Here is a 24,352-nt window from a genome sequence, read left to right as displayed (position 1 = left end):
CTTTTTTTTTTTTAAATGCACAGATCCTTCTTTACTGCATAGCTCTGTTACAGTGCCTGTCCTACAAATATAATTCTTCCCAGCAAGATGCATTCACATCATTTGATTATTGGAAAAGTTTAGGAAATTACTGCTGGAAGTTGACAGACACTTTTCCACTGGCACAGCTGTAAGTTATCACTCCTTTTCCTGACCAAAGCTGGTTTGCTATGAGGGCAAACAGATAACCACAAATAAAAACACTCACACATCGTCCCTGAACTTTGGAGATACTGCTTATTTCTCAGAATTACAACTTACCATACATGTATTCGTCACTATTAATATTATTGCGATACATTGCTCTTTGTCAATGGTTTTCATTTGTTTTAAGCACCTGTTGCCTTAGTAGCTAGAGAGCACTACAAAGAGAATGCATCAGAAAACATACACTTGGTGTTTCCACTGAACAAGCAATGACTCGACTCCAAGCCACCCTAGTAGTGTCTTAAATACCCCTCTTAACTGGGCATGTTGCCTTTAAGAGAAAAATGGACACTAAGTTCTCACAATCTTGTAATAATGAGTAGCAAGGCGTAACTGATGGCCCACTAGAAAACGCAAGTCCCAGGGCTCTGGAGCAGTTCTTTCCACTAAAATTGCCCTAAAAATACAGTAATCGACAGCCATTAATACACTGTCACCTACTACAATTTGTTTTTCTTCTGTGAACTGACCTCCCTCTGTGTCGAACAGTCTTTGAAGGCTTTGAGGAAGTCTTGGATTTGGGGCTGGGCACATCTCCATTTTCAGATGGGGTAGTATCCTTAATAGGTCCTGGTAAAGGAGCTGGCTCATGGATAATGAGGACATCATCTTTATTGTGCTGGCCCAGATGCTGCTTAGCAAAATCAAAGCCTTTCACACTGGGGGCTTGTAGCTGTGAGAGAAGAACAAAGACAAAAAACAGGAACCATGAGTGACAATGTGTACAAAAGCTTTGGTTAAGATCTGCAAACAATGGCCACTAGGAGTACGGTCAGGATATGGTAGTCTCAGGAATGAGCACAAGCACTGCAGGGGAAAGAAAAATAAAACCCCCGTGACTCTCTCATCTTACTTCAATATATGACACACAGTTCAAAACTCTAAATCAGCAAATCTATTTAAAAAAAAATAGCCTTCTCTTGCTGCTACATCTTTTTCCAGCTATTTCTTCAGATTTAATCATTATGTGAGGAGCTTTTTGTTTACTTGTGGGTGCAAGGCCATAGACACCTGTGCACTGACTGAAATGGTTACCACTGCCAGGTCATCTTTCCATTTCTTTCACTCAAAACGAGTGAAGAGAGTTTAAATAATTTGAATAATGTCACTGCTGATCTTCCTTGTTTTGAGCTCCCCAAATCTGCAGGAGTCTGGGAATGCTTGTACAAACATCTAGTTCATCTGACAAAAGATAAACGCTCTGCAAATCTGAGTTATACGGCAGCCTGGCAATGACTTTTCAGCCAGCATGGATGCCTCCAGAAAAGAACTGAAAATCTATCTTTTAGGAATTTCATACTGAATAGACAAAAAAATATATAAAAGGCTTTGGCGTTTAGAGAAATTAGATAGTTATCCTAGAGATCTTATTAAGGGATTAAGGATTCAATGGGTGTCTTGCTTGAGAAAGACGCAGAACTGGGCCTTTCATTTTCATAACCGTATTTATAAAAAAAGCTAATCTCACCTTGTCAATGATTTGATCCAAACTTAATTTAATCAAGCTTCGAGGTTTCAAGCTCTCCTGCTGATTTTTTTGGGCTCTGGAGTAATGAGAAATTCTGAAGAACTACTTAAGAGAAAGGTTTTTTTTTCAAGTCTCGTTCAATTTTATGTGGTTTGGAAGTTGAAAGTAGAAAGAAATGTTGGCATCTCCCGTTTTCAAAGTGCATGTATGCATACCCACTGCACAGCACACGTACAAAACCCTCTGTGTGTTCCTAGAGCTGATTTCCTGCAAAGTGAAGCATGTGTTGGAGTCTGTCTATGGGTGCGTCAGGTTCCAGATGTTTAAATGAACCCCCTTTCATAAAGCTTGGCATGCCAGCATACTTAACTACAAACAGACTCGTCTGATACCATGCCAAAGATAAGCTTGCCTAAGAAATATTCTGAAACAATCTCTTCAAAATATTTTCTCAGTAAGCAAACATTTTCCAAATGGGTCTTAGAAAGGATGTTGTAGCTGAGCAAACTGCTTATTTAGACCAGTAGATGGCAATAAAAGCCCTCCTGTAAAATTCAACAGCTATGAATGGTTGAGGTTTTGGAGTTCATTTCTCACAAAATGAGTAAGCTTATTATTTGAACAGATCTGGACGTCTTCCACTATACCCCATTTTTCTTGGGCTTTACAACATTCCCTTCAATTCGGCATTGTGGGCGATTCAGTTATTGAATTTATGTAAATGACTGCAACCACTGGTTCAAAGAGGCACTATTCAGCCAGACCAGGTGAAGCTGGTTTCTACATTTTTTCTACATTTTCTACATCTGTAACTGTTTCTACATTTTTTAAGTCCTAGCCACCTAGTGAACCCTTCCTGAAACTTCCCCCTCTTCAGAGTTGAAATACCACCTCCACCTCTGACATTTTTGACATTATGTCTATTCTCTTTGAAGATATTCCTGGGTGCGACACTCTTCCTTTGAATCTCTTCAGTGGTTTCCCTTCTTACTTCCCTTTCATACTCCACCCTCATGCCTATACAGCCCTGCTGCTGATCTTTGATGATCACTTCCTCTGTTTCACTACATTCCACTCCCTTGCCTCCAGCCCCCTTCGCTCCAAAGATGTTGAGAGTATTCACCACGTGCTGGGTACAACTATTTCACAGAAAAATTTGGTGGTGCTCTACCCTTTCCTAAGCACCTTTGACTTGACTCGCAAAGTTACTACTAATTTTTCAGTAGTGTGATGGGTGGGGTGGGCAAGGACAACTAAAGAAACAAACATTCTAGTAATATTAGAATTACTAGTATGGTTTTATTAAGATTGCTGCATGCCTGAAGCATGCACTTCAACATACCTTAGAGTTAACTCTAGCATACTGGGCTTGTAAACCCTCTGGGGAGTAAAGCAACATGCAAAAATAAAAATTTTTGATCTTTTAACTTTGAGTAGTCTTATTCCTAGCTGCAGTCTAACATAACCTTTAGTCTAAGCACAGTTAAAGAAACAGATATATTTATGTGTACATGTACGTACACCACAGCATATGTATGCACAAATGTTTATCTGCAGACAGACCACACAGAAGCTGAATTAAAAGACTGTTAGTATTGCAAAGACAAGCACTCACACTATAAGAAATGGCACAGTTAAGAATGTCTGAACAATCACAACTGGATCCTCTCATGCACAGGCATTGCAATAGAGTCTTGAGTTACAAAATCATAAATTCATTTCTTCCATAGGAACTCTCTTGCTCTCTCCCACCCTGATGGATCCTTGGCACAGGTTGGGCATTCTGCTATTAGTCAAAGTTGGGTAGAATGTAAGAATGTTATTTTATCTCATTTCATGCTGAAGTTGGCAAACACGTAGTAAAAGGAGGGGATTTAAGAAGAGAAAGGATGTATTCTTCTATGCACATCTGCAGCTAGGGTGGCTGAGATTTTGCCAATGTATTTCATGGACGCTTGCTGGCAACAGAGGACTGGCAAGTCTCAGGTATCACCATCCCAGCCCTCAAGAAGCGCTCACTCCAGGCAGCACAGAACCTGTGCTCTATTTTCCTAAAGTTGCAATTGGGTAAACTCCTTATCTGGTCTTACTCTTCCTTGCCAGGCAGAACCAGTCTTTCCATCCTGCCCTCTTGCCCGTTTCTCCCTCTGCCTCCACTGGAAAAGGCTGCCCAGAGAGGTGGTAGATGCCCCTACCATTGAGTCACTGAGACTCAATAGAACGAACAAATAGTGTTGTTCCAGACTGAAGAGGCTTCCTACATTTTCTTGTAAATTTCTGCATGCCACCTGCTGTAGTCTTCCTTTTCTTTATATCAAGTTACATAGTGTGACAGATTGAATGACCTCTGCTTATCTTAGGACAGGTGGTCAGAATGCCACGTGTGGATCAGTCATCTACTACTCATAAATTAATCACCACAAGGAAAGAATACAATCTCTTTTTAAGAGCACGTTTGCGCTCACACTGCCACCTGTTCAGGTGCTGAAACTGAGCCTCTCTTTATCAGCCTCCAGTGCCTTTACCTAAAACTGCACAAACACAGCATTAGCAAAGATTTCTTGTTTTAAAATTGTTAGAGAAGGTTTTCATTTGTTTTATCTTTATAAATTTGTGAAAGGGAAAAGATAAACTACTCTGAAGCTTACCACCAAAAGGAATATGTCTAAACTAACGCATTTGTAAGGCATTATATTATTATACAAATGCAGAACCTGATGAAATCGAAGGGGAAGATGATTTCAAATTGGTGAGTCAAGGCAGTGCTTTAATTCTATTGTTACATACTGAATGAAAACCAAGTATTTGAAGCTCAATTCATAGAAAAATCAAATCATTTCTGCAGAAGCCTACAAACAAAGTCTATCCACCTCAGTCAAGACGTACTCTATGAAAGCAGATAATAGCTTCAGTACTGTTCAAGTCACAGAAATATAACACGGTTGCCAATATATTGTTTTGCTAGATGCAGAGACACACCAGGAATGTCAACAACCTGCTTTCTCAAGAATGCAAGCACTGCACACATAGGTCAGTGAATAATTTCATCAGAAAGCAGAACAGAAGAAATACGCTTACTCAGTATTCTTCCTGTAGTTCCTACAAGCAGCATTTGAATTTGGACATAATAGGAGGAATAATGTATTAAGGTGCTTTTCTATTGATTTTATACCAGTCTTGCCTTGTTCCCTGTTGAGCTAGACACACTGAGGAGAAGCTGTTAAAATACATTTCTAGGAAAAAAAGGAGCTAAGCATGATTTCAAAAATAATACTTTATATTGGTACATAATCTATGAACAGGACAGGAATCCCTGTAAAGAAGTCCGGCTGACTTATGACTTTACTGGCATGCTAGCATGTGGAATGCTACAAAAATTACAGGATAAAGAAACTTCACAGAAAAAAAATATATGTTTTCAAGTCTACTAGTTTAAACGCATCAAGGCAATAAGAATCAGTGTTCTTAAAAGTAACGTGGGTTGAAGATCTAAATCAGTCTGATTTAGGAAGGCTTAAAGCTATTAAACACTGCAAACTGCCTTCCACATTCTGAGATTCACCCCACCAAGCCCTCCTGCGTATTCCCAGGGCACCACAGCATAGGGTAGTGTGAATTCACTCCATCACTCTCATGATGCACCAGAAAGGACAATTACTTGCAGCTGCTAGTATGCTTGCTAGAGTCTTCTTAATTTTAACTCATTTTTTTTACCATGCTTCTACTATCCCATCCAAGATGTCACCTACTTCATCCTCCCACAAGAATTATTCATCCATATTGTTTGCAGTGACTGTTCCATGAGATATTTAAAACACCTACCAATCTACCAATAAATAAGAACTTAGAAGTACTGAAGCATGTTCACCTTTCTCAGTCTCATTTTGCTATTCAGCTCATTCTTCTAATATCATTCCCACCCCTTATGCACGTAAGTGTACCCTCTGTATTTTTATTTACATTGGTCTCCTTCAACATAAAACCGTTTCGGATCATAGCCTGGGATGCTTGTAAAGTATGCTTACAAATTATACATGCAATTCGATAACAATGATACATACCTGATTTAAGACACAAGAAACGTTTGTTGATGTAAAAAATGTATTAGAAGATCACATAGAAGCAGAGTTCCATTTTCATAGCCTCCCGTAAAATACTGAAAAAAGACCCATTTGTATTTCTGAAGGTCTTTTTGTGCCAATAACGTAAGTTCCCTACGAAATTGGATGTGATGAGATCAATCGTGCCATAAGCACAAACTCTTTCCTGGCCTACTTTAAAAAAAAAATTACTAAGCTTCATTGAGAAATGGGCAGAGGGATCCTTCACTGATGGTCGTTTCAGAAATGTTCTTAAGCACCAAAACAAAAAAGGTCTCTAGTTCGATTTAAATACCTTCACTCGATAACCGTGTTTTTATGTAAGAAGAAGTGTATGTGCAATGGCAGTTCACTATATTGCCCCTTAGGTGGGATGCCAGCTAAGCTGGGCTTAGGTGGGATCCCATTACAGTTGTATTACAGCCTCTACCCTCTACGACAAGCGCCATCTCAAAAAGCAGCAAGATTTTGCAATCTGAGGGCTAAAAAAAAGGGGTTATATAAAAAAGTGATGCCCATTTTCTCACCTCAGACCAAGTACCGCTTCATAAAATTATGTCTCATATTTGTCATCACAACAGCACTTCTGTCAACTATCACCGTTACTGGTAATGGATAAAACAGTTGAGAAAATGCATCCTCGTAGAGAAGGAAAGTGCTTATAGTTGCATGGGTTCCTACCATCAAGTTGGGGAAAAGTAGTGCACGCTATAGCCAGTGCTGGCATGGAAAACCAGAACAAGGTAGTGTACAGCCTCTGGTTCTCCTTCCCTCCTCTCAAAAGTCAAAACCGTGGTTTACTGCTCACCACCATACAAATAGTAAGTAAAGCAGGAATCCCACAAAAAAATACCACCTCAGGAATTTTGCTCCCGGAGTAGGATTAAAAACAAATAAAGAAACCCCCAAACTTACAAAACTTTATAAAGCCTAAAATTCTCAAGACACCTGTTCTGAAATATTTTCTTAAGACAGATTCTTCTCATGGATTTTCATCATCCCTCCTCTTCTCCTTTGTGCATTTCTTCCTGCCACACTAATATTACCATGACAGCTCAGTAAATTTCACAAAATACAAGAGGGATCATGTTGTTGAAAGCCCGTAACTCCAAGTACATCTATGCCCACAGGCTGCTGGAATAACTGCCGTAACAGGCAGGATTTTGTATCTGAATCACATACAGTTTCAGCCTTCCTGCTCAGACAGAAATGCCGCAGGGGGAATACTATCTTAATCAGGGTTTGGTAAGGTTCCTTTGCACGCTGGTTGGATGATAGCGTCAAGAGTAAGTTCGAGAAAGATCACTAACTCTATAGGACAGACAGGTCACTGCTGTGTCTCAGTTCCACCAGTCTTTTGTTCAAAAGTTATGTCAAACAATTACTCTTCTAAGGCCACGTACACAACACTGACATCAACTGCAACCTCTAAGAGAGGTAGCACAACACATCAAAAAAATATGTAAATCAAGGAAACTCTTTTCTCAATTTGTGAAGCAAAAGATTACATTCATAACATGGCTCTCACTATCTGGACAGAGCACACACACACAGTCCAGAAACGCTTCCTCTCCACAAATGATGAGAAAAGTGCTAACAGACTTTTATAGTAGAGCATAGATCAGCAATTTTCATTTATTTTTCTGTTGGTATTTTGTTGTGCTCAGTGACTCAAACACATTTATATAACTAAAAAGGGTTTAATGCACACAGAAAGAAAGTGCATTCTGCATTGCAGAAATAATCTGCTTGCTGAAATGAAGCTACAAGTGAAAGGCAACACTAAAACCTTAGGCAACAGTGATTTCATAGTGGCCCATTGCCTTGTTCCTAAAATAACTAAATCCTACAGTAAACTCTTTTTCATCTTTTGTTAGGAAAGACAGAATTTATTTCACCAGTATTAATCTAGTCTCAGTGGCGTATTACGTTTAGGATGCTATAAAGTTTATCCGTGTTTTGAAAATGGATTCTTTTTGTTTAACTCCTTTTCAAAAGTAGCCGCTATATAAATGTCACTCTATAAATCCACGGGTCGCCCAGATTTTCAATGGCATATGCAGTTCTAGTCTCCCCCTCTCAAAAAGGATGGAAAAGAATTAGAAAATGTTCTAGCCTTTTCAAAGGCTAGCAGTTGGTTCAAAGGCCAATTCAGAAGGACGGATAAGAAAACTGTGACTCCTCTGTCTAAAAAGAGATGATGGAGATGGGAATATAACACAGATCTTCAAAATCAGGACTGGCAAGGAGCAAGTGCTTAGGAATCGGCTGTTCACTGTCCCCTTCAATACAAGGGCTAGGGGGCGTCACAGAAAACAAGGAGATGGCAGGATAAAAGCAAGATGAAACAAGATCATATAACATGCTGTGGAAATCCTTGTCGGCAGCTCAGATGGGCTTAGAAGGTTTACAAGTTCATGGAAGAGAAATGCATTAGGGGTTGCTAAATATCACCACTTCTAGAGAAAGTCCCTTAGCCACAAATAACTGGAGGCTGAAGAGTTACTCAAGGCAAAGCATCACATTTACTTGCCCTGTTCTTCTCCTCTTCTATAGGCCTTTGCTTTTGGCACCTGGGCTAGCTCACCTTTCGGTCTGACCTTAAGACAGGTACTCAAATGTTTGTAAAAGAGCAGATGGAGACATTTTACTTTGTATATCTATAGGTATAAGCAGTATAGCTAAGCGTGGTATTTTATTTCTACAATTTGTGAATAGTTAATCCTCTTTACAGAAGAAGAGTTCCCACAAAAGAGCTCTTGCAGAGGAATTGCCATCAGAGAAATGTACTGTTGAGAAGTAATTAAGATGTTGAATACTGTGTTCCTTGTTAGAATCTAGCTATTGATTCTGAAGCAGCAGAACCTATATGCGAATTCCAAAGACAACATTTTGGATAGTTAGTTAAGATTGCTGTTAGAAATGAATGATATATTTGTTATGCAAACAGTAGGCAAAGACGTGAATCTCTTGCAGAAACTCATGTCAGTTTTCAAGTATTTTTTATAAGATTGGTGTCAGCTGCCTTTCTTAACATGAGTCTCTTTTGACTGGAATTATTCTGCAATGCAGAGCTGTTGCCTTGACATTATACAGATGAACAAAAGCATTACAGAATGTCAAAACATCACAAGAATTCTCTGTATCAGGAGCAGAAGCCTAGTATTTAGCCTCCAGCAGGGCTGGCCTCTTTGATCCTGGAAAGATCCAAGAGGTAGCCTACTGAATACACAATAATAAGCAAAACTCTCCATTCAGAGGTGTAAAGTTACACCTGACGCGTGAGATTCAGATATCAGAGTCCCTGCTTGGGGGGGGAAAATAAAAATCCACCCAAGCCCCTCTCAGACATCTTGCAGAATGCATGACTCATTACCTGTAACTGTGATTGACACGAGGAGGTCTGGCTGGTTGTCAGAAGCAGCGCAGATTAGAGCAGACACACAAGGGCTGGTAACGGTCCCCAGGTGATTACCCATTAGCTGAGGTTTGCTGGCACATGATGCAAATTGGCAGCCCTCCAGCTCTGACACTATCTGTGCTACCACTCAAGGAGAAGGTAGGGTACTGTATGCTTTGTCCTAGGCTTCTTGGAGACCAGGCCTCTCCCACATGTGAACACACAGGAGGGACACTGAGCTGGAGAGATGTGTTCAGCCTTTAAGAACCATAGTAGCATGCAGAGGGCCCCAGAGAGGAGAGACTCCTGGCTGGAGAAGTAGGCTTTTTCCCACTAGGGTTTTAGGATGTGGCCTTGGAAAAGTTAGGAGCTGAGTAAGCAACTCAGTCCAAGTTAGCACTGCAAAGGTAATGACTTCAGCATGCCCAGCATTTACAGCAGAACATCCAAGACCTTCTAAAATAAACCATCAATGGGCTTGTCCACAGGTGTGAGATTCTTGTCACTAAGGCACAGAGCCTTTCCACGAATAACTGTCTGGAGCTGAAACAATCTCTGAAAAGTCCTAGCAAAGGATTTGAGTTTTCTTCTCCAAATGCTTGTATGCAGCAGGGAAAGTGAAAACCCTAGTGATTCAGGTTCCATTTCAATTTTTGGATGTCCATGCAGAAAGAAATAACATTGCCAACTCTGCTTGCATTACAGATAATATGCAGAATGGGTTTTTTGCCCTATGGGGGAGAGGAAAGGGGTTGACACTTTTCACACAAAAACATCAGTAGTCCAGTAGAGAGCAGAATGATGATTTGGACATTAAAGATATTTATCCATTTTTTCCATGAAGAAGAAAAATAACCCATGGCAAAAAAACAACTGCCACAAGAGGCATAACTTCTTTGCAAGAAAAAAGCTCAGGTTGGGACAACGTTGTAATGGATATAGGCAATGGCAAGAGAGAGAATCCTGCAATTTAAAAATGCCACTTATGCATCTTTTTACTTCCAAAGGCAAAGACATCTTTATCCACCAGATCACATCAAGGTGAATTTCCAGTAGGATGCTATGGCTTACAGAACAATTCATGAATACTTGATGTGCCCTTTAAATATCTTAGTTCCATCTCCTGAAAAGAATTATCCTTGCACAGACCAATGAATCTTGCATAGAAATTCACTGCTCTGACCCGCTTCCTTAGCTCCCAGTTTAAAAAGGGTTCAAATAACTTTGATCTAAGCATGTTTTCCCATCTAATCTCCAGAATGAAAAAGGTAACCTAATATTTTTCAGGTGTTGTTAATCCTGCTTTGAGGCAGAGGAACAGATTTGCTAATCAGAGTCTCTTCAAGGCCCATTTTTTATTTTTTATTACTTTATCTTCAAATCTGTTTTTGCAGTTCCCACAAACGTTTTACTTCCTATGTATTTTTGTTTATATTCATTGAATTAACAGGCTTCTGAGACTATCCCTTAGTATTGTTTGAGTTCAGGCTCTCTATACATCCTTTGCAGAAGATAACATGAGCCTTTTTAAGAAGGCTCCTTATGCCATCCTGTCTGCAAGACACTCATCCTGTGATGAAACCAGAAGGCCAGTTGGAGAGAACAAAACCACCCAATTTGCAGAACAGGCCTTCGCTGAACACAGTCTACCCTGCCCATGTCATCACCTCAGAAGAAACGTGATCTTTGCTATTATCCATATTATCTTTGAGAGTGACCTGGCTTTGAGGGTGGGAACAAGCAGCAAATCTGGACTCCAGCCCAGCTTCAGGGCTGCTATGGCACATAAATATAGAAGCAGTCGTGGGTACTTCTACAGGTTTGTCACCGCAGGAACTGAATATTTTTCAACACAGCTATGCCTGCTGAAGCGGGAAATATGCTATTATTGACAGTCGCAAGTGAGGGACTGTGACCCAAATATCCTAAGGGGTGTCCACAGAGCAGATAAGGGACCAAAGCAGGTTAGCTGTGCTGGCACGGTACGCTGGCCAATATGACTGAATTGTGATGTAACACAACTCCCTGGCAATCTTTACTGAGGTATATCCAGGCAGCCATGCCCTCGGGGCACACCCAAAAGGCACGTAAGCTCTTATTACCACCAGATAACAGTATTGGTTTGCTTCATCAGAAGACAAGATTGTGAAGGTATGCAGCTTATGACTTACTTTTAAAGGTGGTCATAAGAACACAGAAATCATACCTACTCTGTAAAAGTAAACCTTTACATATAGAAGATTAAAATTAAAAATCAAATAATTATATTGCCGGAGTGCATATAAAAATATTTCAGAAAAAAGCATGAGTTTAAAAACGGAATTCAGTGGTTAAGTGAAAGAAAGGAAGGAAGAAAGAAAAGATGGTACTACAATGATACATGGGGCTCCAGAATCCAGGAAAATTTGTACTATCTTTAAAGCATCTCTCTGAAGAGAAGAACTCAAATTTGTAAAAGCGACTCTAAACTGAGAATAAAAAGCTCCTGCAAAACTTAGGTCTTACTTATGTAATCTGCATTAATGTATATTTACAGAAGTTCTCTCTGTTGATGCTTCAAGGAACCAGCCTTTTAATGGCAAAGTCTTTCCCCAGCAGCACGAAGCAAACAGGCTTTCCCTTCACCCCACTCCTAACCTTGTTCTGGGCTTTTAAGTCACAGGTGACATAATTTGCTGTTAGCTGCTACTGTGAATTCTAACAGATTATTATGCTGCCCACTGATCTGTTATGTTAAAATGGCTAATTAAACACACAGAAAAAAAGACTGGTGATACCTCTGGAGATCCACCAGTGCAGTATGATATCCTATTTCATCTGAAGAAAACTGTTTCTCAGTTTCTTATCTTTCAACCAACACACACTTTCAAATGCAAAACATATTGTAGACTTGTTACATGATTGAAAAGAATTGTCTTCTATTTCCAGTATGGATATGCCATGCATATGTTAGTGAAATACTTTGATATTTATACATTCCATTTCTATATTTACATTAAAAGAAATTTATTTTAAAGATTAATGGAAGTGAGAAGAGCTAGCACTACAAATGCATCTTTATGGTTTTTACCAATGAAATATTGATTTCAAGAGAAAACCTCAGATCTTTAATCTAAATATCCTTCCGTTTACAGATGCAGTGCAGGCTTTCACTTTCCTTTGGTACCAATGTCAAGCTCTGTAAAGAGGGAATGGAAGTAATTGTGGGCGGGGTGAGGAAGGGGGAGCCTGAGTCCATTTTTAAATTGAGTTTATTTACAGACCTAAATCCCCGACCACGTGATTTCACTCTCTTCACCATTTCTTTGCACTTACTGTAATGGAAAGTATAAAAAACACAAACAATTTTAAAGGGCTGGACCAGACTAGATGTCCCTATTAATTTGTACGCTATTGTGACTGTCTGGGGGCCTTCAGTGCTTGTTAAATATGCCCTATTCTGACCTGCCATTCCAACCCCCTGTTTGAAGACATGAAGTCCCATAGACAGCCTGCTACTAAGGAAGTCAGAGTACTACTTTTGTTCTGGGTCTTGGGCAAGGGAGGAAAATGGTTTTCAAAGTAGATTCTGCCAGTTGTTTGATGTGGTAAGTGATAAAAATTTAAGACACTTTTTATTGCCTTACCGCATTTAGTATTAAAGTATGAGCCATCCTCTGGCACACAGATTGGACTAGATGTCCTTACTGGTTCTTTCTAGTTTGCTTACAGTGACTTCCCTAAAGAAGGCAAAGTGACAGGCTCCCTCGGCAAACTGAAATGAGACTTGCATACAAACAAGTTCAAGGCTTCTGACTCATGAATGATTAAGATGAAGAATACTGTGGAAGTAGTGGAGAAAAACAACTGAGCCATTACTTTCCAAAAGAAATTAAAACTATAAAAGATGTTTCTGTCCTTACAGTCAACGCAACCCAACTGCTTTCTTACAAAAAGCTTGCGACAGCAAAGAGGTACCGAAAAAGTATGCGATGAAATAGTGTACTGAGGGTAATGATCCCCTCTCGCCTTTTTTGTATGACCCTTCTCAAATTAGCTGAAACTACTGTGGGGAACTTCTTCGATCAAGATCTGCGTTACATATTACTGCAGCACAGGTGAAACAAGGTACCAGGGGGTGAAGTTCATATGCTTGTTGCCGACCTTGATTCTGACACTCAATCTGCAGTGGCAAGACAAGTGGAAGTTACTATTGATTTGTTCTGACTGCTGTGGAAGTGCAACCGCTTTCTGCTTCTCTCATCTTTCACATCATTAATTATCTTGAAAGAGAGCATGGTGTATAGACAAGACTCGTTACAGAGAAAACTGTATGACTGAACATGAGGTGACAGCACAAGAACATGACTAGAGTACCACAGGATTAGCAGAGACAGATTATTTTGCCTTTAATAATGCCTCTGACGGTATAGTCAGTAATAAGCATCTCCGACACACAGATCGGTTCCCTTCAGTTGTAAAAAGCAACAGTAGGATTTGTAACCCTTTAGTCACTTTTCCACTCTTTTTACTGAATACATCCTTTGTGAAAATCCTGGATCGCATATTTTTTAATTTTTGTCATCTTGGGTAGGAAAGAGACAAGACTACTGAATTTCTCACCATCCTAACCCAGTCCTCCAACACTCCGTCCAACATACTCACCCATGCAGTCTCAGGCAGATCCACTAATTAAAGTTCTAGTCTTGCAACAGGCTCTCACAATGGCAACACAAGAGCCCCGGCATAACGCAGAGCAGCAAAGATAGGCTCTAGCAAATTCCAGTACCAGCACAAAATATAACAGATAGTGCAGTTTAGCTGTTAAATTAGTTTAGCAAAAGCTTGCCAAAGAAAAATTCAGCCCTCTGCAGAAAACAAGGTCAGTGATTCAACACTCAGTTCATTTCCTCTTATTCAGTCCTAGCTGAAAGCCTTGAAATGAAGTGATAAAGAAAGGTTCCTTTCAGCCTCAGCGCCCACATTTCAGAAGGATGTATCTATCTAATGCGGTATCATATACCTCGGAGAACAAATAAAACACTATGGGATTCTTGAGTTCAACTATCATTTGACGTTTTTTTTTTTTCTTTGTTTTTTAAACCGGAATGCTCCACACACTATTTAAGGATTCTAGGTGTTCCCTAGACTCTCACATTTGTTTACGCTCAGAATAGTTAAGTTCCTCTCAGCCCAGCTTCCCCTTTTACCTTCTGTCGCTGCTGAATGTTGCTCATCGTGTCTGGCTGAAACTCCAGTTTGTCTGTTCGACAAAGTTTCCAGTATAAAATAATAACGATCAGGAGCACCACAGCAACTGGGACTGCCACACCAACAATAATCCATAGGTTGCTACTCTGTGATTCTGAGGTGGACTCCTTCAGCTTCTCCACAGCTGTGAAGTTAAAAGGAAGACAGCAATTTTATGTGGTTATATATTTTTAACTGAGGACACTTCAAGGTTATGTATTTTTATGTTCTTGTAAATGCTAGTGAAGGGATTTATCAGAAACCAGCCACACATCACAGGAAATGTCATACCACTTATAAGTTAACATACGTCATGCTCAGGAAGCACGGGGCAGGTGATCGATTGTCCTGGCCTACCTTCTGAAGACCTGTGCTTAAATAACTAATGAAAACACACTTCTGCCACATCATTTTGTAACCCAAAACTGAGTTGACATAGCGAAATGGGTCCAGAAAAATTACTTCACTAACAAAGGTGAGAAGGACTTTCCAATATTATTGCCTGTTTCCTGCTTTAAGCGGTATTATCAACTGCCTCTTCTCTTTAGTTATACATTATGTATTTTGTTACCTTCTCCATCAGTAATTACAGTCAATTTGAAATCAGTAAAACCCTCTTCCCCAAGGTGTATAGTTCTGCATTTTTTATTACTGGTTTTCCTTTCTCTTTTTCATTGTAAGTGTGTGAGATCCTTTGGCCCCAAACAGCAGACAAAACTACTGGAAAGTGTAATCAAACATGCTTGCAAAACGCCTGTCATGCTTGTAAAAAGTGAACTGGAAGAATCAACAAAATTTCATTTGCTCTATTTTGCATAGTGGTTACATGTGGGACTAAAAACCACAGCAGTAACACATTTCTAGTCAAACTGATGCACTTTCTTAAAATGATGTTTTCAAGTTAAAAAGAATATTTCTATGCAATCTTATTTTTATATTTCATTTTATTAATAGCCATTCTAATGATGAAGATCGAGATTAAAAGGAACATATTATAATACTTATATTTTATAGATCTGACAGCTCATTTATGACATAACATTTTCTGTTATAAAAATAACCTTTTTTTGTCTAGTTTCTTCCAATAAGAAACATTTTAAAAATTTATATGATTCTATGCCTATTAAAAAACTCTTCTAATGACATGCCAAAGATAACAAGTTTCAACATGCAGAATAAGCTACAAACACTTAATGAAGTTTGTTCAACACCTACCATCTTTGTAAAGGGAATTTATTCTTGCAACTTTTTGCATTTGTTCCTAACCAATATTACAGTCCATTAACAGATATTACACGGATGTATATGAGCTACTGACCTATCTTTAAACCACTGTTCTAATGAGGGACAAAATTTAGAAACCCATCCAGGTGGCTTAATTATTACTGTTTTCTTTCTTTTCTTTCTGCAGAGGATTTTAAAAACCAAATGCATGCTTCTATTGGCAAAATACCCTGTGGTAAAATGTAACTCATGCCTCCATATTGCACAGAGAAGAGAATCATATCAATGAGGTATTCTGTAGATCATGTACACGTCTGTTACTGTTTTAAAATACTTTGAAGTTTCTTTCCTAATCATAACATGGAATTTTGACTAGGTCTTCTGTCTCACTCCTTACTGCAAATTATTTATATACCAAGCTTCCTGAATAAAGTAATTATATGACTTTATATGACCTGTCATATTTATTCTGACGTGCATCTAGTAAAAGATCACATTACTTTTATATTATCTTTATTAAAAGATCACACTACTTACATATTACTGATGCACAAACAAATAAAAATAAAGTCAATCATATTCAATGAAGGAAATAAACTGTTTCTTTTTGCTTATACCCTCCAAAATGCCCCAACTAGCATTAGCCTACATCTTTCACTCACAGAAACCATAACTCAGACAAACAAAAATAGCGACTTGTGTTAAACTTCACTGCCATTACTCAGCCAAAGGGAACACCCATTCCACGCTGACACCCTCCCATCCTACAGTCGTGTGTTTTGTGCAAGTTCCTGGGCAAGAAAAGCTGTAAAGAATATTGGACTAGCAGAAAGAGATGAAAATGGCAAGACAGTATCTAGTTAGCACAGTATTTTTCTAGCACAAGCACTGAAGTGAATGCAGTGAGGCTTGCATTTAAGGACCCTGTTGCAATTCCAAGCTCAGCAGAGTCTTCAAGAAGCAAAGCAACACCATGTAGCTCACTGAAAGACTGCTAAAATTTATTTCCTCAGGAGTGTCAAAATTGCAGCACCCCACAAACAAAACACCGCTACAGTGGGCACTGTGCAGTGCCATAATCTCCAGAGCTAATGTCACCCTTCCTCTTTCTCTTTGCTGGCATCAGTGTGGATTTGATAGCGCTTACGCTGTGCAACAGTGCCTTCAATGCGGTATCCAAGGATGATTGCAGCCCGCTGGATGTCAACTCTGTTCATCAGGTCTGAACACTTCAGAGCACTGAGTCGCTCTCCATCTTGGTCCTCCACAAAATAGATCAGCTCCACAGGGTTATCAACACCAGCTAACCGTGACACGTTCACAATCTGAAAAGAAATTGTAAAGCTTTTACATTTTAAATTGTATTTATTCGGGGCCCCCACACATTTGGTCTTTCAGTCCTTACCCTCTCTCCCCCTTCCCTTCACAGGGCCTAGACCTTCAGGACACTTATCTAAAAAGAAACATTTGGAACAGCTTTGCCAAGATTGTATCAGTTATCTGTCTTAATTGTCACTGTGTGCAACGTCTCGTGCATAACAAAGATTCCACCTTGTATTATGACGTAGAAATAAAATTGCTGTTAAAGAAAATCCCTCTATCTGTGACACCAAGGAATATGATATTATCCTAACCATGTAACTGCTGTGAACTGGTACAGTTTGGAAATTGTCACTATCCAGAGAAGTCTAATGGGAAGAGGTGCCGTGTGTAGCGCTCCAAAATACCGTATGCAGCAAAGGCAACATAGAAATAGGCTAGTTCTCTCATCTGAGAAAAGCTTAAGTCAACGTTGGACAAGAGTACATAGACAGAGCTAATATTCAGTAATAATAATTTGCTTCCAAACAAAAATTCAGGATGTTTTCACCTAATACTTATGCAAAAGATTCTGAGTGGAAGTCTTCCAATGAAAGGCAATGTTGCTGGAGAAATATATAGGTGTCTAATTACACAAGCACTTCTCAAGTGCTCCAGGACCCTGGGAAATTTACAGAAATATCTATTTTGTAACTGAAAGGAACATTTCCAGGGAAGTGATCCCTTGTATTATACATTTTTTTTGCAAACCTGAAGTTACCATTTTTTTCCCCCCTATTTCTTTCATGACAATGTACAGATCCAGTACCGAAGTAAGAGAACCGCTTTCACTCTAAAGAAGCCAATAGCATGCCACCCTGGAAGCCTCCATTGCCTTTAGCATTTGCCAGTTAGTAGGAGCTACTGAAGACATTAGTGTGATTGCACTGTTCCTTCTCTAAATACCTACTTTGACTGTGCTTTGCTGTTCACAACACACACTACTTTGTTCCAGTTTTTTCCAAATGTTAAGCAGTTACACAGGCAAATACTCAGTTAGCTTCAAATAGAACTATTTGCTCTTCATCAGCAAAAGCACCCGCACAGTCACCTTCAACTTCCAAACAGCTCCCCCTGGCATCCACCTTTCTTCAAGAAGGAATGTATTTGATGCTGTGGGAAGCAATTGTTCCTACCTATTTCTAAAGACATTAATAATCAAAAGAATGCATGCTATGAAGAAGCCCTGTAGATACTCTGTAACCACCAAACATCTACATTGCATATGAGAATCACATAACAATTCTGAATTCCTGTAAAATTAAATCTTATATATATAACTCTCCGCTGTTAACCGTTTACATGTAACGGTGAGCTCAACCTAGAATTAGGCCAAACAAATAGTAGGAGGTATTCTATCATGTAAAACAGAGCTTGAAGAGCTCTGGAAGGAATTGCCACAGATAGAGCAATATGTTTAGCTTCCTTCAGAATTATCCTTTACTGAAGGAAGTATGTATTTAATAAATTAGAATCTCAAACTCTGCCTATAGGCTAAAGTAAAGCAAACACACAAAAGTTCGCATGTCTGAGGCTTACAAAAGAAAAGCTTTATATTTTTTTTCCTACTTTCCAACAAAGCAATCATGTTGAAAGAAAGCAATGCAATGTTGTAGCTCAACAGGGATGATGTTCTGGTCTTTGGGGACATCAACTCAATATGTCCTAAAAAAGCTCTTCCCAGGAGTGGTAACAGCAAGCCATATAATTAAAAAAAGAAAAAAAAAAAAAAGAAGGAAAGGAAAAAAGAGAAATCACAATTTTCATTAAAATCTTCCAGGCCAAATCAACCAAAAGCAAAGAACAATGTTCAACATCAGTCACATGTGATGTGAGAAACACAACACCTATAAATAGAGCAGAAATTTCTGAAACACAGCAAGATGTGCTAACAGGACCCATTAACCAATGCCGCTTCTCATCCTGAATGCTATTCACTCCTCTACCAGCTAAGGGGCAACCACTCCCTGACTGAAGGTAACAAAAGAATACCAATAAATAAGTTTTCAACACATATATTCAGCAGCTGTAAGGCTGAATCTGTTTTCATGGAACCCAGATATAACATTAGTTAACAAGTGTTCCTGTTGCTGCTTCAGCTGGGCTGCCTTCACTACAGCCTGGCCTCAGTGCACAGAGCAGCAGGGTGTATGGACTGGTATCTGTTTTCAGCATGGATGAACCCTTCCTAAGTAGCACTTAACTCGCATGGGGAGTGAGGGAGTTGAAAGGCCACACGGGACCAAAAGTCATTGGGTTCTTTGTTTAGTTTTATGAAACCTCTCTGTGTGTAGCAAAGCTACAGAATCAGAGAAATTTAGAGGATTCTTAAATTGAATCGTCATACATTTTATGGCATTGTGGAACATCCAAGAAGTACTGTAATTATATGTGCGTTATACACACAAGGTAACAGTCAGAAGGTGGCTGAATGGGTTAAAAAAGGAACTTCTCCACAGCCACCTTTAGAAAGGGCAGAGGGGAAGGAGGACAGATTCCTGTGCAAGTTACCCCAACTGAAATAATATAATTTTAAACACAGAATTAATACCAACAGTGTATGGCTCCCTATGCTGAGGAATGGGGACGGGTGAGAACAGTCAGAAGAGATTGGAAGAAGTAGCTGGAGCTATTTCAGCACAGTATAGAGAACATGGGAATGAGCATGAAGAAATTCAGTGGAGGGAGGTACAGGCTGGTGTTGATGAACTAAGCTCACTATTTCAAGGTAAGTTTTATATGAAATAATTCGTTCTGAATACATAGTGTTTTATGAGCGCTCACACCATACTGAGGAAAGCTGCAGACAAAATTTCAAATCCAAGGGGCGATGGCTATGGATTTCTATTCTGTGAAAGCTGATGGCTGAGCAGGGTGTTCTTGAGGTGACTACAGGACACCTAGGCTTGTACATAAACACAGCAACTGTGACAATATCGGTACACTGATTCACTAAAATACTTTTTTTTTTTCTTTAAACTAACCTCTGAGTTTGCTGCAACATAGAAAATGCCACACTGGATTTGTTTATAAAATTGAGGTACACAGCCACTGTGCCCATTTTTTACACAGTTTTGTGACATTTTGCTCCAAATTATACTCTCTGTGCAGCTTCAGATTGGTTTTGTCTCATATTTTATAGACGTGTCTCTATCCTTGAGAGTGCTAAGAATGCAAGCAGAGGCAGAAATGATATTTTCCAGGCATCCAGCAATGTAGCCCATGTGTAAGAATGCATTTAAGCATTTTATATTTATACTTTGGCAGCGAGGGATGAATGGGGAGGGAAGCGATACAAGAATTTCAATACACAGGAGGCAGAAAATGAAAAAAAAAAAGAAAAAGGAAGAAAAGACTAATTCAAGTTCTGTGTACATTAATGATACCATCTTTGTTGATACTAGATGTGCATTTAACCTCCATGGAGTAAAGGCTTAACTGTGTTCAGGTGTTAGTAAATTTAATTTAAAAAGTGTTTTCAAGAGAACACCATAGGTCAGTGAACAGAGTTGCCTTGGTAACCAAATCTAGTTCCTAATTTAAATCTGGGAGCTCCAGGTGTCATGGAAGCTTGCAAAGATTTTGCAGAGTATCCGTCCATCACTGGGATGTCCCAGCCAGCAACCCCAGGTAAGGAGTAAGGAATCCCTGTGTGAACTGGTTCAGGGTTTCGAAGGCAGGAGCGTTACTTAGAAACAAGCAAACATGCACACACAGAATCTCCACAATGCATGCACGAGGACTATTTTCCCTTTTTCACTATGTTCATCTCCTAGGGGAAAAAATAATAATATCAAAAAAGGTTCTGCTTTCTGCCTTATTAAAAGGATTTCAGTGTTGAGGCAATTAAATTGAGCTGTACTCTGGTCTGAACAGTTCAGCAGAACAATGCAGCATAAAACGTATGTGAAACGGGCACAGCAGGTAACCTGCCCTGGGTCTGAGGGAGGTCTCACAGGAACCTGTCCAGATGAGAGATGGCGGTGCCACCTGCGGGCAGCCAGCTTCCTCCTCAAGTGCTCCAGCTGGGGCTGGACAGGGCAGCACTTTGACGGACCCACCTCACGCTGAGCTGGGGAGACCAGTAAAGGAACAGAGAGGGCCAGGGCGCCGCAGGCAAGGCTAAGGAAGTTTCCTCTGCTGGCTTGCAGAGGCTTGCCCAGCCGAGAAACTGGCTTGACAGAACAGAGGTAGGAACAGGCTGTGGGCAACCTGACAGAAGGGATAGTCTCTGCCCAGGGCGGCTGTCGGAGGGGCCTCTAAGGAAGAGGTGAAGCAGCAGCAGTCCCCAAAGTCTCTATTTAAAAACCTAAAAATAATCACAGCAAGACTGGGCCTTTACTCAGATTATGCATTCAGGAGAGACACAGAAGTTGTCGGCAGAAAGCCAAGAGAATGAATCTCTGCCTTAATGAAAAGCTCAATTTGGCCATTACGTCCCCTCATAGCTACTACTTCCTCACACACACTACAACTACAGCCTCGCCTAACATGCTCTTTAAATCAGAACATCATTCTTTTTGCCATAGTAGGATCACCTTTTCGCTTCCTATTAGGTTCAAAAGACTAAGCACGCTGAAATGAAGGAAAATTAATTATTTTTGCATTAGAATCATAGAATCATTTAGGTTGGAAGAGACCTTTAAGAACATCAAGTCCAACCATTAACCTAATACTGACAAAACCACCACTAAACCATCTCCCTCAGCACCACGTCGACCTGTCTTTGAAATACCTACAGGGATGGTGACTCAACCACTTCCCCGGGCAGCCTGTTCCAACGCTTGACAACACCTTCAGTCAAGAAATTTTTCCTAATATTCAAGCTAAACCTTCCATGGCACAGCTTGAGGCCGTTTCCTCTTGTCCTATCACCTTTTACTTGGGAGAAGAGACTAATTCCCGCCTCACTACAACCTCCTTTCAGGTAGTTGTAGAGGGTGATAATGTCTCTCCTCAGCCTCCTTTTCTCCAGGCTGAACAACCCCAGCTCCCTCAGCCGCTCCTCGTAAGGCTTGTTCTCCAGACCCTTCACCAGCTTCATTGCCCTTCTCTGGGCACACTCCAGCACCTCAGTGTCTTTCTTGTAGTGAGGGACCCAAAACTGCACACAGTATTCGAGGTGCAGCCTCATCAGTGCCATTAGCTTCCAGTATAAACTACCTTTGAGCCATTTAATTCCTCAAAAAAATTCATGAGAAAGAGTTATTATGGTAAACTATTGACAGAATATAGCGCAGGGCCCAGTCTCTGCGGACGCAATGCAAACCACATTAAACATGTTCCTTCAATTTGCAGCAACAGCAGATAGATATTAAAAATATATATGCCTTGCTCTGTGAAACATTAATGTGAGCATTACACAAAAACGAATGGAACTATCTCATGTATAACAGCCAGGTGTGGGACTTCAGAGGTTTTTATATGTAATGGTTATAGGCTTTTTTCTTTTTTTATCATAGAGTGCCACCTGTTAATAGTACAGCTAGGCAAACGGGAGGGGAAAACATGTTACGTAGGCACCCTAGGCAGTTCAAAGCTCTTCTTTAAAGTGTCTAGGATTTAAAAAGTAATTTTTAAAATTCTTAGATCCTAAACACGTGCTTTTAGAAGTAAAATCTAAACCTCACAAGGTATCACTTCTATTTTCTTAGTATGTGAAAGGAAACTAATATGCCTGCAGTAACATTCACAAATAATTGCTTCACCTTCTGACCACAGTCCTGATTTTCCACAGAGCTTAGAAATGTCACATTTCAGTACACTATAAATATCTTTCACCTTAGGAAAAACTCTGGTCTATAGGGGCTCAACACAAATGAAATGTGTCTAGTCTTTTGTGTATATTTGCATGTCCTGCTAATACAAGTATCCACCATTTTGGTGTTGCTGGCAGCTTCTGTTCTTATTTTCACTTCATTGTGACCTAGTATCATAGCAGTCACTGGTTTGTGTGCAAGAAATATATATGGGGAAAATTTGAATATAGAGCACAAAGAACATTAATAGCTCTCCCTGAAGACACAAATAGATGCATATATACAACACACTTCAAACACAGCTTATAAACTTGGCTATGAGGAATAGAATTAGCAGCAGTAAAACTAAAAGGTTTATTGCAAATGACTATGGACCAGATCCTCAACTGATGGGGAGCATCCTTGAAAGAAATCGTTCTCTACTCAGAAGCCCACTACCAGGCGCATCACTCCAGCTGCACACAATAGGCTCTAAGGCTCTCTCACCTACCACACACCTGAACGTCCCGCCACAGCAAGCTTCCATGAAGTTATAGTACCTGATGGCACCTACCATTCTCGTGCAGGATAGCAGGACACCTATCACAGACACCTAGCAGCAAGGTATCTCCTTCAGCCTTCTTTCTTCCACATCTCCTTTATTACAGGCCTAATCCTACCTAATAGCGTGGACTGTGAGCACCTGGAGAAGCCCTGTGTTACACGGGATGGTATGGTGTATTGGACTGTAACTAAGAGAATCCTCCACTGCCCAAAGACAGCAGTTTGCAGACTCTTTGCACTAATTAAGTGGCATAAATGAGCAGCGCTGCTGTTTGGAACATAAGCTGCAGACCATCTTATATCCCAATACGTAATAGGAAGTCACAAGAAAAACACTGTACTTACACTTCCCGAAATACTATTCTTTAGCTAGAAAGGACCTGCTTGTAATTTTTTGCATGCAAAAATAAACTACCTGAGCTTTATTACAATAAAACAGTAAAAATGTAATCTACATGTACACATTCTATAGGCTGTGGTATCATTACTAGCAACATAAGGAATATTTATTTAATTTATATGCAAAAGGAGGACTGAGGCATAAAGAACAAAGTGCAGTAAGAAGTGTTGGGAATAGAAGATCTGAAGCATACATCTATTTACAGCAATTCAAAGCTACACAAAACAAAAATAAAATAAAATCTCTATTACTGGAACAGATGTTTCTGAGACAGGAAAACAAAAGTAAGAAAACCCCAACATCTGGAAATGTAAGTGGTTGCAAACACTCTAGGATTAAATTAAATAAAGATAATAGGTCTGAACTACTAGAAGGGCATCTGTGAAGTAAACCAACTGTCGATGAATTAGCTGGGAAAAGTAATTTTTAAGAAGATGGGCCATTAAAGCGTATTTTGGCTTTCAGTTTGTTGAATTGACTAGAAAGAACACGTGAGAATTTAAAAATTAAAATTAAATATCCAAGTCTTCCTGGACATTACATGAATAGTTCCACCTGACAAAACTATAAAGCAGCACTGAAATCCAGATAGCAGAAGCTGCCATGTGTGCAAGATTTGACACG

The 24,352-nt window shown here is 39.7% G+C and overlaps 1 protein-coding gene across 5 annotated transcripts in view; it reads right to left on the bottom strand.

The window, feature by feature from the left end:
* Positions 1–24,352, bottom strand: part of KIAA1549 (KIAA1549 ortholog) — a 152,142-nt gene that overhangs the window by 27,191 nt on the left and 100,599 nt on the right. For all 5 annotated transcript variants that reach the window (XR_012586362.1, XM_074582036.1, XM_074582058.1 and 2 more), the window contains exons 9-11: positions 16,815–16,992; positions 14,404–14,588; positions 717–919 (exon numbers count right to left, since the gene is read on the bottom strand). Coding sequence is in view for 4 of the 5 variants with exons in the window: in XM_074582036.1 (XP_074438137.1) it covers positions 717–919; positions 14,404–14,588; positions 16,815–16,992 (566 nt within the window). In the remaining variant the exon portion in view is untranslated. The remainder of the gene's footprint in view (positions 1–716; positions 920–14,403; positions 14,589–16,814; positions 16,993–24,352) is intronic.

This window comes from Larus michahellis, chromosome 1, assembly GCF_964199755.1.
Source record: "Larus michahellis chromosome 1, bLarMic1.1, whole genome shotgun sequence".
NCBI classification, from domain to species: domain Eukaryota; kingdom Metazoa; phylum Chordata; class Aves; order Charadriiformes; family Laridae; genus Larus; species Larus michahellis.
Note: the sequence above shows the minus strand (reverse complement) of the source record. Positions and strands in the feature narration are given on the sequence as shown.